The sequence below is a fragment of the Chanodichthys erythropterus genome, chromosome 2, assembly GCF_024489055.1.
Source record: "Chanodichthys erythropterus isolate Z2021 chromosome 2, ASM2448905v1, whole genome shotgun sequence".
NCBI lineage: Eukaryota > Metazoa > Chordata > Actinopteri > Cypriniformes > Xenocyprididae > Chanodichthys > Chanodichthys erythropterus.
Window position 1 is genome coordinate 10,067,010 of NC_090222.1, and position 13,295 is coordinate 10,080,304.

Consider the following 13,295-nt stretch of genomic DNA (forward strand, 5'->3'; position numbering starts at 1 on the left):
AGGTTTGTTCATCTTAATTATTCTCAACTTGCTGCCAGTTTTTCTAAACATCTTGTATTGAGCATAAAAACACAGGGGCCACACACTATGGGGGAGGATTTGGATGTGGTGCGATGAAGTTCACCAATCACAGCATAAGGAAATTAAATTTTAACAGAGAAATTAAAAAATTTAATTGAGATGCTTACAGTGCTGGTGAAGGTCATGTTCGAGGTCACCTCGGGGCCACCAGGGCCCTGCTCAGATTTGATGGTGGGGTTGAGAACAGCTTTTTTCTCCTTCAGGTTCAGCACAAGACCCAACTCTGGCAACGGCAGACAGGAGGGTCGGGTCAGCCCAAACAGAGTGTAGTACAGATTTACGGCATCACATCGCAAACGCCAGTCATGAGAGGTACCTGCGACACATACAAAGACATGGAAATTTGCAAACAAAAACTGTCAGATTTAGTGAAAACTAACTCACACCTATCGTAATAATGCAAGCATGATGTGTACATTACATTTTCAATAATTCAGTAGTCTGGAATAAATTATTCTGTATATTTGTATTTATGTTGTGACATGTTTCAGGTTTTTGTTCTTAAAATGTTCTTGTGTGTAGATCTACTTCTTTATACCCCTGATTAAGTACCTAAGTAACTACTTAAGTATCTTGCTTCCAAGATTAGAAAAAAATATGGCATAGAACTGTAATGTGATCAACAAACCTGGAACTACTACATAACGTGCAGTCATAGAAAATTAATTACCCCTTAAAATATCTGTCAACCAATCAAAATCATGAATTCAGCAATGCCATGGAATAACAAATTTACATATTTCACAAAGTGTGAGGAAATTCAGTCCCTCTGTTGCAATGCACCACTTTAGAGAAGCATGATCTACAGAGATAAATGTTTGTGGTGATTATTCCCGATATGCAGAGTTCACAATTGGATTTAAAGCAAATTATGCACAGAAATTATGTCTAGAGAACAGTCAGTTCATTTTTTTCTCTTCTAGCACAATTTTCATGTGCTGTTTTTGAAATTAAAGACAGACAAACAAACAAACAAACAACAAGAGAAAGATCAAGCCACGCATTTTGGATAAAATTACAGGATTTATGCAACTGCAAAATTCACTGGAAAAACCAGGGTATGAACTGAGAAAGAAGATCATGGGGTTAAATATTAAAGTTCTACAAACTCTTCAAACAAAATTTATGAGAAGTGACTTTCATCACAGCTGGCAATGGCTCAGCACTTGTACTGCCAAGAGTGGCTACAAACCCTGAATGAACAGAAGTGTGTTTTAACACAATGAGAGCAGAACAAGGCCTCCTGTCAGAAAACAAACAAAGAAACTGCTCACTACAGCAGCAGCAGCTCTTTAAAAGCCTTTGGTTTATGAACCACTGCCAATGGTTGTAAAAAAACAGATTTATGTCAGTTCCTAAGAAGAGCCCCCAATAATCAAAAGCAGATTATAAAGCACTGTGGGTTCAATAGTATTAAATAGCTCTTTTCAAAACGTTTGTGTTTCAGGGCAGGCCAATACTGCCTTACCAGTAGAGAACCAGTTAGAAATACATGCTTGGTTTTTATGATATTTTAAGGTAGGGTAGTATTAAATGAATGGCAAGACTCAGCATTTTGTTTGCATACCCCCTTCTGTCACTTCACGTACCCCCAGTTTGGGAACCGCTGTATTAGGGAATTTCATGTCCTTTTTTTTTTTTTTTTTTTTTTTTTTTAAAAGGTGTTTGTTTGCCTAGAAGTGTTAATTTTCCTTTATCTTTAAACTTTTAGTTTTACAAATCATCACATTAAAAATAACAAAGTTGGATAATATTTTGCGTTTTGAAGTGCTGGAAAAAGTGTAAAGCACTATGAAAAGCCCTTGAAATTCACTCTCAAAAGTATGCATGAACCCTGAAATTAATAATGTAATTATATTCAACTATTTCTGCCACAATACCATGGTTTCAGTAAGCATTACTACGATAAATCCATGGTGATTTGTGAACTTTGTGAACCTTAACTTTTAGTTCATGGCACAGTGTTTCTCCTGGTTTTCACAACAGCACTATTTGATCTGCTATCTGTGGTTTATAGCATAGAATTCTGCACTGAATTTGAATGCTTCCCACTAGATCTCACAGCAATGTTATTAATTATGCAGTGAATTCAAACGCTTTCTCACTGGATCTCCCAGCGGTGTGTAGTAAGCAGTGTCACATGATCGAGATCAGCAACTTGTTGCGAGATTGCGCCGCGCTGTATATTATTGCTCCATGCTGATAATTGGTCCGCACTGCATAGCTCAAACAAGCAGCTCCATTTTGTTTTACTTTCTTTTCGTTTGTGGTTTGATGTTTCTCATTTGAAATAGAAATGGCAGCTCTTATCATTTGTGCATGTGGTGGTCGCACCAGTGTGACCTCTAACAAAACTTAGTCACACTGGCTGAAGAAAAAAGCCATTTGGCCGCAGTCTGGAGCCCTGTTAAGTATATCTTTAGTTGGACCAAAGGCGTAGCTTGATGACGCCAAGTTTGAGTGCAGAATCTTGGGATATGTGGTCTTCATCTCACAGCCGGTGGAAATAATCAGGATAGGACTCGAGAAGAAATCATGTTCACGGATGAGATTATCAATGTTACTGTAGTATGAAGCAGAGCTGGACCAAGTGTTGTGGGAGCTGAATGAGGCCGCTGGAGCGATTGCGCAACACACGCCTCACGAGCAGCAGAACTTTTATTATGCGAGGGTTAATGCAGGTATGACACAACTGACAGGTGACTCCTCGCACGTCCTGGAGCCTTGGTTAAATTGCAATTTTCTCACGATTTACAAATAGTTGGAAACATTTGGGATATTGTAAGTACTCAAGTGAACAAAATATATAACACTGGCTAGTGGTTTTTGGATATTTTACTGCAAAATTCTTGCATATTACACGTTTAACACATTGACTCACATAGCTAGCAGCCTACATTGTGAAATACCATTTGGAGCACTAGTAATCCATTATCTGAAAAAGTGTGCATCTGGATCAGGGTGATCCAATCCTTTTTTGCTTTGAAAAATTGGCTCAAATGTGAGATGGATTACCTGATCCTGGATAATAAAACATGAGATTTCCAAGATAATTCTAGATAATTCTGATCCAGATTAAACTGGGCTCAGATGTGAAATCTTATGCGATGAAAAATTCAAAGTGTGTATTCTACCTGAGTTCATCAGCTTCCATAGTTGGTCCACTAAAGCTTCGTTACACAATGAAGAATCCGCTGCTTTGGTGAAAGGTGGATTCTTGGCAAGCATGCTGAGAATTTCATGCCTAAAGAGGGCAGACAACGATAAAAATCTAAAATAAATATATCAAAATATACAGCGGTTAAACAACAATTAAAATTAATATCTACCATAAATTGCTATATCTGTTCCAATCTCTCCCTTGCCATTTACCCAAGTTCCTCTTTAAAGGTCTTTTAAAGATTTTTCTTTTCTAAATTCATTTGGAACAATAAAATGACTTGTATTAAACTTTCTAAATAAATGAACCAATTTTACCAAATTATGACCAATTTTCTGATCAACTCTTTGTGGTTTAATATAGAATCAGTGGTCTGTACTCTGTTTTACAAAAATTTTACCAATTATAGTAAATTTTAAGAAGCCCAAATGTATTTCGGATAATCTCAAACACTTTCTTTGCTTGGGGAGATGTAAATCATCTTAGATTAGGTCTGTCACTATAACTACTTTTTGTTGGGCGATATAATGTCCCAGAAATAAATGCGATAAATGATATTAGTCACTTTGAGACCACTTTATGCCACTGAATATATAATCATAATATAACAGCATAAAAATTCAAGTAGATCTACTTGACAATAACTTTTAAATTTTTTAAGAATATTTGGATACTTGAAATGAAGTGTCAAAAAAATAAATATCCTAAATTTAAAAAAAATAATAAAAAAATAAATAAGCCTTTGCTAACAAAAAGTGCACATTAAAAAGTAGTAAAAAAAACAAACAAAAAAACAAAAAAAAAACACTTTTACAAATGCACAAAAGGCACGTCTTATCAAGATTTTTCCATCTACAGATTTTCCCCTGACCTTTTCTCAGTAAAGTAGTGGTGCACACTATTGCTGAAAAAAACAAACCCTACTTAGCAGTCAGATGTCCATATGAACAAAACCACATGCCTAAACAGGCCATATCTGCTGCTAAATAATTTTTTCTAGAAGCATGTTTTTTAAAAGTTGAACTTTTAACTTGAGCAGTGCGTTATTACTCTTCCGCGTTATGCACGAGATAATGCAAAAGACGCAAGCACAGCGGTGAAACATCCGTCTAGTGTGCGTTTACATAGGAAAAACAGCGTAATGCTAGCTGCTTAATGCTAGCTGTGAGCATGTATTATTTTGTGCTGTCACATTTATATTTGCACCGGGAACAGTGGATTGTGGCTTTGAAACCAAGTGCATTTGGACTTATTCTTCCAAACTGTCTGTAGTTGTCAGGAAAACACTTGAATGACAGCTTCTTTACACCTGTCGATATCCGCTCTGTGTATGAAGGAGCTGCCTGAGCATTAATTTCCGATGTGGAGAGCGGATAAGATGACAAAGGCAGCATGACTGGCAAAATATTGGTGACATTAATTTTTATGTAAACATAATGGGCAATATATTGTGTCACCAGAAATTATTGAGGTCATGTCTACATATCATGCAATAAGTCGATATATTGATAATCGTGACAGGCCTATCTTAGAATACTATGTTTTTTTAAGCCCAAGACACACCAAGCTGATGGTCAGCAGTCGGGCAATCTTGTTCTGACCATTGATATTTTATGTGCAACAATAGCGCGCTCAGTGCCTTACAACTGATGTTAAATCTTTTTCTTAATACATTGATTTAAATGGTGATGAGTGGGACTCATTTAAAAACAAACTTTATCTTTTCATCTCTGTAAAAGTGTTTCCGTGTTGTTTTGATGCATTTTAAAAAGTTGGCAGTCAAAAGTAAAACTGCTGAATGATAGATATTTTTCCTGTTTTTTTTTTTTTTTTTGACAAACAACAAAAGATAATGTGGATTACAATATGTACACTGTTTTCTACAATTTTAAATTGCAGTGTATAGTGTTTATTATAAGGGGGTAAGAACCTGCAGCTCAGTACTCACTACTCATGAGCACTTTTACTCTTACTCAAGTAGTTTGGTGTTAACATAATATAAACGAACAAACTTGTTTTCTTTACATTATTCGAGGTCTGAAAAGTTGTAATTTTCTGCAAATAAATGCTCTAAATGACAATGTTTTTACTTGAAATGTGGAAGAAGTGTTGTCAGTTATATACAATAAAACAAAAATTATCATTTCATATAAATAGTACATCTAGAGAAACTGCTAATTTTGCAGTGGTGTCTTAATTTTTTCCCCAGAGCTGTATATGGATATGTTTCTATGTAATCTATTCAAAGAATGAAATGTACATAACATTGTTACAATTAAAAATAACTTATTAAACAATGTTTACTTAATATTCAGTAAAAATAATTGAAAATTAGTTGAAATGTATGTAACCACTGACAATGTTCATCTCAAAATGATTGGCGTGGCTGATATCAGTGCATCACTAGTACTAAGATTTAAAGGTCCCGTTCTTCGTGATCCCATGTTTCAAACTTTAGTTAGTGTGTAATGTTGTTGTTAGAGTATAAATAAAATCTGTAAAATTTTAAAGCTCAAAGTTCAATGCCAAGCGAGATATTTTATTTAACAGAAGTCGCCAACATCGAACGGCCAGTTTGGACTACATCCCTCTACTTCCTTCTTTAATGACGTCACTAAAAGTTTTTTGACTAACCTCCGCCCACAGGAATACACAAAAAAGGGGGCGTGGTCTTGTTGCGCTCCCACAGAGAAGAGCAAGAGTTGCGTTTGTAGAGTGTGTTTGTCGCCATGTCGTCGAAACGCTGTTATTTTCATCCCGCAGTCCACTCACCTTTGTTTGGCCTTCCCAGGGACGCTGTACTTAGAGATCAATGGTTACAATTTATGTTTAACTCAGTTCCCGAAAATTATAATTGTGGTATCCTTACTGCAATAGTTAATGTTGGACTGCAGTGCACATAATGGGCACAAGAGGGGACTATGTTTATGTATATGGCTGTTTTCCGTATAAGGTACTCTTCTGAGTGAGTGCTAACGTTGTACATTTTCTGTCGCTGCTTGTGGAGATTAAAGAGTTCAGTCTCTCGGGAATTATTGTCTTTTGTGTTCATTCGGCACAACACCACAATAATGGTCCGTGCTCCTTTTGATAGTTTGTTTTCCAATTTGAAATGAAATGCGCAGAAAGGAGAAAACGGTCGTTTCCCGTTTTTTCGTTTGTTAAAAAAAACGGAAAAATGAGATTTTGACTCGAGTTTCGTTTTTTCGGGTCACGGATAGAAAACGGAAACACGACTTCAAAACTCGTTTTCAACATGTGGACGGTCATTACACGGCCCTTTCAGCCGTTTTTATTTTATTCTATTTTGAATAAATAGGAACAATAGCTCATCTCTCTTTATTTATAGCCTAACATTGCTGAATATAGGCTAATGTTAATAACCCTTTGGTTAAAAGATTGAGGGAATAGCCTATGTAAAGATCAAACATTAAAGATCAAAATTACAGCTACATAGCTATTTTAGTTATGCAAAAATAATATAGGCCTATAAATGTTAAGCCAAAACAAATTAATTTAAAGCTGAACTGAAACAGAAACCGGCGTTATACCTCTCTAATTTGACACATATCCAAATGTTTCAATATTCACGATTTGGAGGCTAAACTATATTTATTATTTAAACACTTTTATTGTAGCCTACACGGACTACTTAAAATGAGCAGTATAACTTTTTATACATTTGGTTGAATGCATGTTATTTTGACAGTTAACAGGCTGTGATGTCAAGTTACTAAAACTGATGTTGTGTGTGCGTGAGGCGCCGACGCGTTTACTTGAATTTTCTTATAAAAGCGGAAACAACTTAAAATACATTTATGGTCAAATAAATGTAACACCATTCGAATCTGTGAAGGGTTAAATAGGCCTATTATTTTTGTACACTCACAATAAAAAAAACATTGCTCGTAAAATAAACAAAGAAATTTTCTGCTGTCTTGGTTTCCTTTCTGTTAACTTCTCAAAAATGAACCGACACTCATATTATCGCATTGTTTCCCCTTTCATTTTGGTAATATGTTAATTACTTAAGTGAAATAAATTTCGTGCATATACATAGGCTATTTATTCCTTTTATATAATTGAATCCTTTGTTCTTCGTTCACAGAATCGCTGCAGGTGCGTGATGATGATGAATCCTCATGTTCTGTTGTTTTTTCTGCTATTTGTTCATGTAGGCTAAAACTAAACCCCTGGGATTATTTTAATGATTCACAGACATTTATCAAATTTCGTTTAATTTCTAATTTAATATAATCTTGTCGGTTAATGAAACGATTATCGCATCAGTTAAAAGTCAGGGGGAAAAAACAGAAATTATATTGACAAGGCAACAATAATTTTCGTTTAGTTTAAGTTTTTCAAAACATCCACAGAACTGCATACAGTAAATTTTCCCGCTGTTTAAGCCACGAATATTTACAAAATAAAATAATTACAAAGATGATAAAAGATAATAAAATAATTACAAAGATAATAAAAGTTCTGTTTAATATACGAGAGTTTTTGTTTTGCTGTTGTCCACTAAAGCAATTGACGCAGAATCGGCAATAGCCGTTAAATCGAAATTGAAAGTTAAATGTTCAGGGCCATTTATAACTAATTCATTCAAAAGCGAAGGAAAGACAGAAAAAGTGAGGATAGCAAGTAAACTGTGACATATAATAATGTTCACTGTGTTCATAAAAGTGTTTAATTTAAGAGATAAAATCTGTATGGCCATTTATAAGCTAAGGAAAACTAAAAAGCCCCGTGATGGTGATACCGTTATTAGGTGTTGCCACCTAGTGGATAGCCTATTTTCTAATATGACTGCATAGTCTACTGCAAGGAATGCATCTGCTAAATGATTGAATTTAAATGTATAAAATGTAAACAAAACATTAAAATAAGAAAAAAAAAATGAGTGCAGTAGCCACTGATCTATAAAAGAGAATACCCTACTGATCAGTGGTAGTAGCCCAAAGGATGTCATGCGCTTGGTAACAGATGTAGAGGCATTTAAATTTTACATTTAAAAAAAAAAAAAAAAACACAATGACAGCTTAAAAACAGACTTAAAAGTTTTAAAAACCTACAGTAAATTTAATTAACAAACGAAAAAACGGGTTTTCTTGTTTCTGCGCATTTCATTTCAAATTGGAAAACAAACTATCAAAACGTACATGGACCAATAATCCACATGTAAAACTATGTTCAGCACACGTTATGGTAAGAGGCGTGACCTTTCCGGGCAAGGTGCACTCTCTATGGCTCTGGGTGTGCTAAACTGCTGTCGAATCACAACACAGGAACCGCTGGCACAATCAGAACTCATTACGTATTTCTGAAGGAGGGACTTCATAGAACAAGGAAGTCATCAGCCCGTTTTTATGACAGTGGAAACACAGTATACAGATAAATAAATTATGTGAAAAATACTGTGTTTTTTTACACGCGAAACATGAACACATGTTATATTGCACACTATAAACACAATCAAAGCTTCAAAAAACCACGAAAAACGGGACCTTTAACCCTCTGGCCTTCTTCGGTCATTTCTGACCGAAAGATTTTATATTTTGAATTGTTAAAAATCGTATCTTTGTCGGAATGAGATGACACTTGGTGACTTTTGTAGCATTACCAATATGAACACACACAAAAAATCAAGGACATGATTCGGACATGTTAAGGCATCGTAAAAAAAATAGTCACACTTACCTTCTTTTCGGTCAAAAATGACCGACATAGGAAATGAATGGGAAATACGAAAAAATACAACAACTCAGAGAATCTTTTGTTGGTACAAACTACAAATCAGACACTGTGCAGAAACAAAGTGTGCAGCACTGAAGGGGGGACACTCTGAAATGCCAAGAGTGCAAAATAGACACAAACACCCCCCCACCCCCCTCCCCCCACACACATATATATGAACCAGCACGACTATAAGACAGAGCAAGTTTATGCAAATGTGTGAAATAAAAGCAAAAATTCAGCCACAAAGCAGTAAAAAATGAACTGCAAGAAAGGGGTTACACTCTAAAACACCAAGAGTACAAAATAGAAACACCCACTCACTTACACACATTCACAGACAAACACACACACAACACACCATTATACACATACAAATGAACCAGTGTGGCTGTAATAGTATGGTAAAATTGAGCCAAAACTCAAATAAGAGGATGAAATCAGATCAAACACAGATTTTTTTAAGCTGTTATAAAACACACCTGTTCATTTTTGTTATTTTTTATTGAATTTTGATGTTACGTGTAACAAAATGGCGCCCTGTATGTTCAGGTTTGACTGTAGTAAAATTAATGCAAAAACCGATGCTTCAAATCAACATTAAAAAAAAAAAAAAAATCTAAACCGTGACAAAAAGTAGTCTTTGAGAATGTCTAAGTTTAAATCCATATCCAAAACTTAATAAAAATAAGTGTTTGTGTCCAAAAACCACTAGAGAATTTTATATAGAGCTCTATGGGAATCTAGTGGTTACGACATGGCATTGCATAAGTTTTTCTTTTTTTACTCTCACCAAATGGCACTAATCTACCTTCAAAAAAATTTATTTTAAATGCCTTGTCTCTATTTTAACATGGAATACTGCTTTAATTGAAAAATAATTTAAAAATATGTAAAAAAAAAAAATTCTATTATTTTCAATGGGGAAAAATAGTTAATAAAAATTGTATAAATATTGCATAGTATCATAAAATACCCTCAAAATTTTATATAATAATCAAAAAATATTATAGAACAAGAATATATTACATTGGTTTTCCTGAGGAACAAAAAAGTTACTTTCCAAGGCTTCGGTCACTTTTGACCGTAAAGAAGGTAAGTGTGACACCTAAACGAAGAGGGCCAGAGGGTTAAAAATAGTTTGCATTTATACATGGGTCAATGACATGCATATTTGTGTCCAAGTGCATTATATCCTTTTAAAATAATTCAAGTTCATGACATATTTCTCTTAAGTTAATTCTATAAAACCTATTTAGTTTGAATTCATTTTTAGTACATTTAAACAATACATATTTGTCAGGTGGTGCAACTGTCAGAACAAATGAAAAGATGAGAAAAGAAAACTATTTAAAATGGTATCTTTATAATAAAAAAATAAAAACTAAAGACAATGGCATCATTTTAGGTTTGAAACCTTTCATATGAACAAATTTTATAAAATATCAGTAGTTTTAAAGCTGTTGAGATAATTGAAAAACATTTGTCCAGCAATTTGAATTCCAGGGTGGCACAACTGTAAACATGGCACTTTTATTATTTACCTTGAATTGACAAAATAATGACAGTAAACATGATAATGCATCATCCAGAGGACCCCAACTGATCCTTGTGGTAGAGTAAAAAGGTTTGTAGATCTCTTTCAAATACTCGTAAAAACTGCTAATTTCAAGTATGGGTAGGTTGGCACACTGTGGTACAACTACAGAATATACATACAACTATTTGGTTGTACCACCTGACATAAACAGTTAAAAAAAAAAAAAAAAAAAAAAAAAAAAAAAAAAAGAAGCTATTTAACAACTGAAACTTGTTTAAACACTGTTCATGACTTACATTTTTAAAAACACCTTTTTTAAGCTTTATTTATCAATGACCCATATACAAAGAAATTATGCACAGTGAAACAGTGATTGAAATCATTACTGACCTTATGTAATGAACTGGGTCATTTTGTACCAGATCCAGAAGCCACTGCAGTTCACTGGAACTCCTATCAACTGCCAATATACAGAACATTAAATAGACGTTTTACAAGATGTTAATCTATAAAGCTCTCCTTCACTGACAAGCCACGCAATATCGCGTTCATATGGCAGATGAATTGCCTTCGATAATGAACGCGATATTGCGTGGCTTGTCAGTGAACTACGGCTCTGTCTATTAAATGCCGCTCCATTTGAAAACAGGTGATGGCGATTTAACGCTAATCAGGGAACCGGCTTTACTGACGAAATGCGCGCGACAATCGCATGTGATATATCGGTCAGCCCTAGTTTAAATTCAAAGGATTTATAGACACCTTCACTTTCAAAACATTTTTTATCAGAAAAAAAAAAAAAAAAAAAAAACTGATGAAGATCCAAACAATATTGCAATCATCAAAATACAAAACAATAATGCAATCACCTTGGCCTACAATGCTCAACTAATGGAGTTTATTTCAAAGTTGTATAAACCTAGTCTGTAAAAGCTTTAAAAACAGTCTAGTCTTCCCTATATATTAAGGAAAAGAGAAGGGAAAAAGGAAGCAGTTCTACAATAACAACTGAAGAATGGGAAAACATATGTAAATTACAATGGTCAACTTCCCAATTCTCATACTGGAAGGAATTTTGCTGGATGAATACTATGCGCTTTTCCCTTACTGAAAAAAGGAATGCTCTTTTTTTTTAGGTAACTGTTCTTTTTTTTAGGTAACCAAGATGTTTGAGGCAATGTGGTTCTCTTGATGCTAATCATTACCACATATTTTGGGATTGTCCTAATATCAAAAGTTTTAGGAAAGATATCCACACTGTTTTAGAAAAGGTTCTATGCACTTCAATTGATTTTTGCTTTGAGGTACTATACCTAGGCAATAGGGGTGTGATGGTACACCAAACTGATGGTTCGGTACGTTTTTGAAGTCATGGATCGATGTGGGTGCAGGACAGCAGGGGGTTAAAACAACCCCCCCCCCCCCCCCCTCTTTTTTTATAAACAGTGGTTTACTGAACAGACTGTTTTTAACAGATTAGTTCACTTCTGAATTAAAATTGCCTGATGATATAAAATATAGAAAATATTTAATTTTTCTCCATATAATGTACTTGCACTAGCTCTGCAAAATGCGTCCACGACTTCAAGCATTATGTCGTTTACATTTAGTTAAACATACATTAAATAATCAAGACATAATTAACAGGTTAAGTAAAATATAATATATAGACTAATATAGTCCATATGTTTAGTAAAAGAGTTAATTTCTCTAGCGAACTAACAAGCTGTGGGCTCTGAATGACTTGCATTAGGTAAATGTAATGCTACGTGACATTGTTTACAAGCTGTTTTATTGGCGTCTTTCTGCCGTTAAAACACTGATTGAGCAATTACACTAGATATAAGTTTCAGTAAGTTGTACTGCACCTTTAAACATACCTTCAGATGTTCATTCATGTTTATTTAGTTAACTAGTATTAAAGAGGAAGAAATTATCATGTTCACTCACGCTCTGTACCACTGCTTGAACTGAGGCGCCTATACAGCACTCTTTCACGCCACATTAAAGAGCTTCAAAATGGCATTTACTATTTGAATTTCACATTAAAATGGACAGCATTTGAAAGATGACACATTGTTTATTATTGAAAGTAACAAAAAACAGAGCTTATCGTGATTATTGGTGGTTAATGTTAATTAGGCTACAACCCTGTATTTGTCGTGTACACATGCATACCGAACTGTGAGACACGTACCAAAAATATGTGGGACGAATTCATGTACTGTTACACCCCTAGGTCTCAATGGTCTCCTGGGAAAGTAGACGCAAATACATGTACAGTATATGTCTTGCATCAAGCAAGATAGCTATAACTAGATGTTGGTACAAACCTAACCCTCCACTAATACAGGATTAGACTGAAGTATATTAAAAATATATATAAAAAAAAATATATCTACCATGAAGAAAATTATATTTTGTGTGTAATTTTATAAAGATAAATTTGTGGATAAATCCCTTCCCCTCCTCTGTATATAGTTTTGTTTTTTCTCAGGTTTATTATTATTATTATTATTTATTATTATTATTATTATTATTATTATTTATTCTTAAGATAAATTGAAGAGATACATTGACCTGTTTTCTTAAGTGAGGATTCTGTCACTGGAGAAGTCTATTACCCTTGTGTCTGTTAGATGAATTTTATTTAGAGTGATATTTATTTACTTTGCTTTTTATTGCTTTAATGGAAAGCTTTGAACAGACTCATCCACAGGGATGGTTGGCTTTTCAACACCATTTTCCACATAAAACTTTAACTGGCAATTTGTC

At 34.3% G+C, this 13,295-nt stretch overlaps 1 protein-coding gene across 2 annotated transcripts in view; it reads right to left on the minus strand.

Moving 5' to 3' along the window:
* Window positions 1-13,295, minus strand: part of taf2 (TAF2 RNA polymerase II, TATA box binding protein (TBP)-associated factor) — an 81,084-nt gene that overhangs the window by 7,538 nt on the left and 60,251 nt on the right. For both annotated transcript variants that reach the window (XM_067400817.1, XM_067400809.1), the window contains exons 21-23: window positions 10,911-10,980; window positions 3,216-3,325; window positions 189-397 (exon numbers count right to left, since the gene is read on the minus strand). In XM_067400817.1, coding sequence (XP_067256918.1) covers window positions 189-397; window positions 3,216-3,325; window positions 10,911-10,980 — 389 coding nt within the window. The remainder of the gene's footprint in view (window positions 1-188; window positions 398-3,215; window positions 3,326-10,910; window positions 10,981-13,295) is intronic.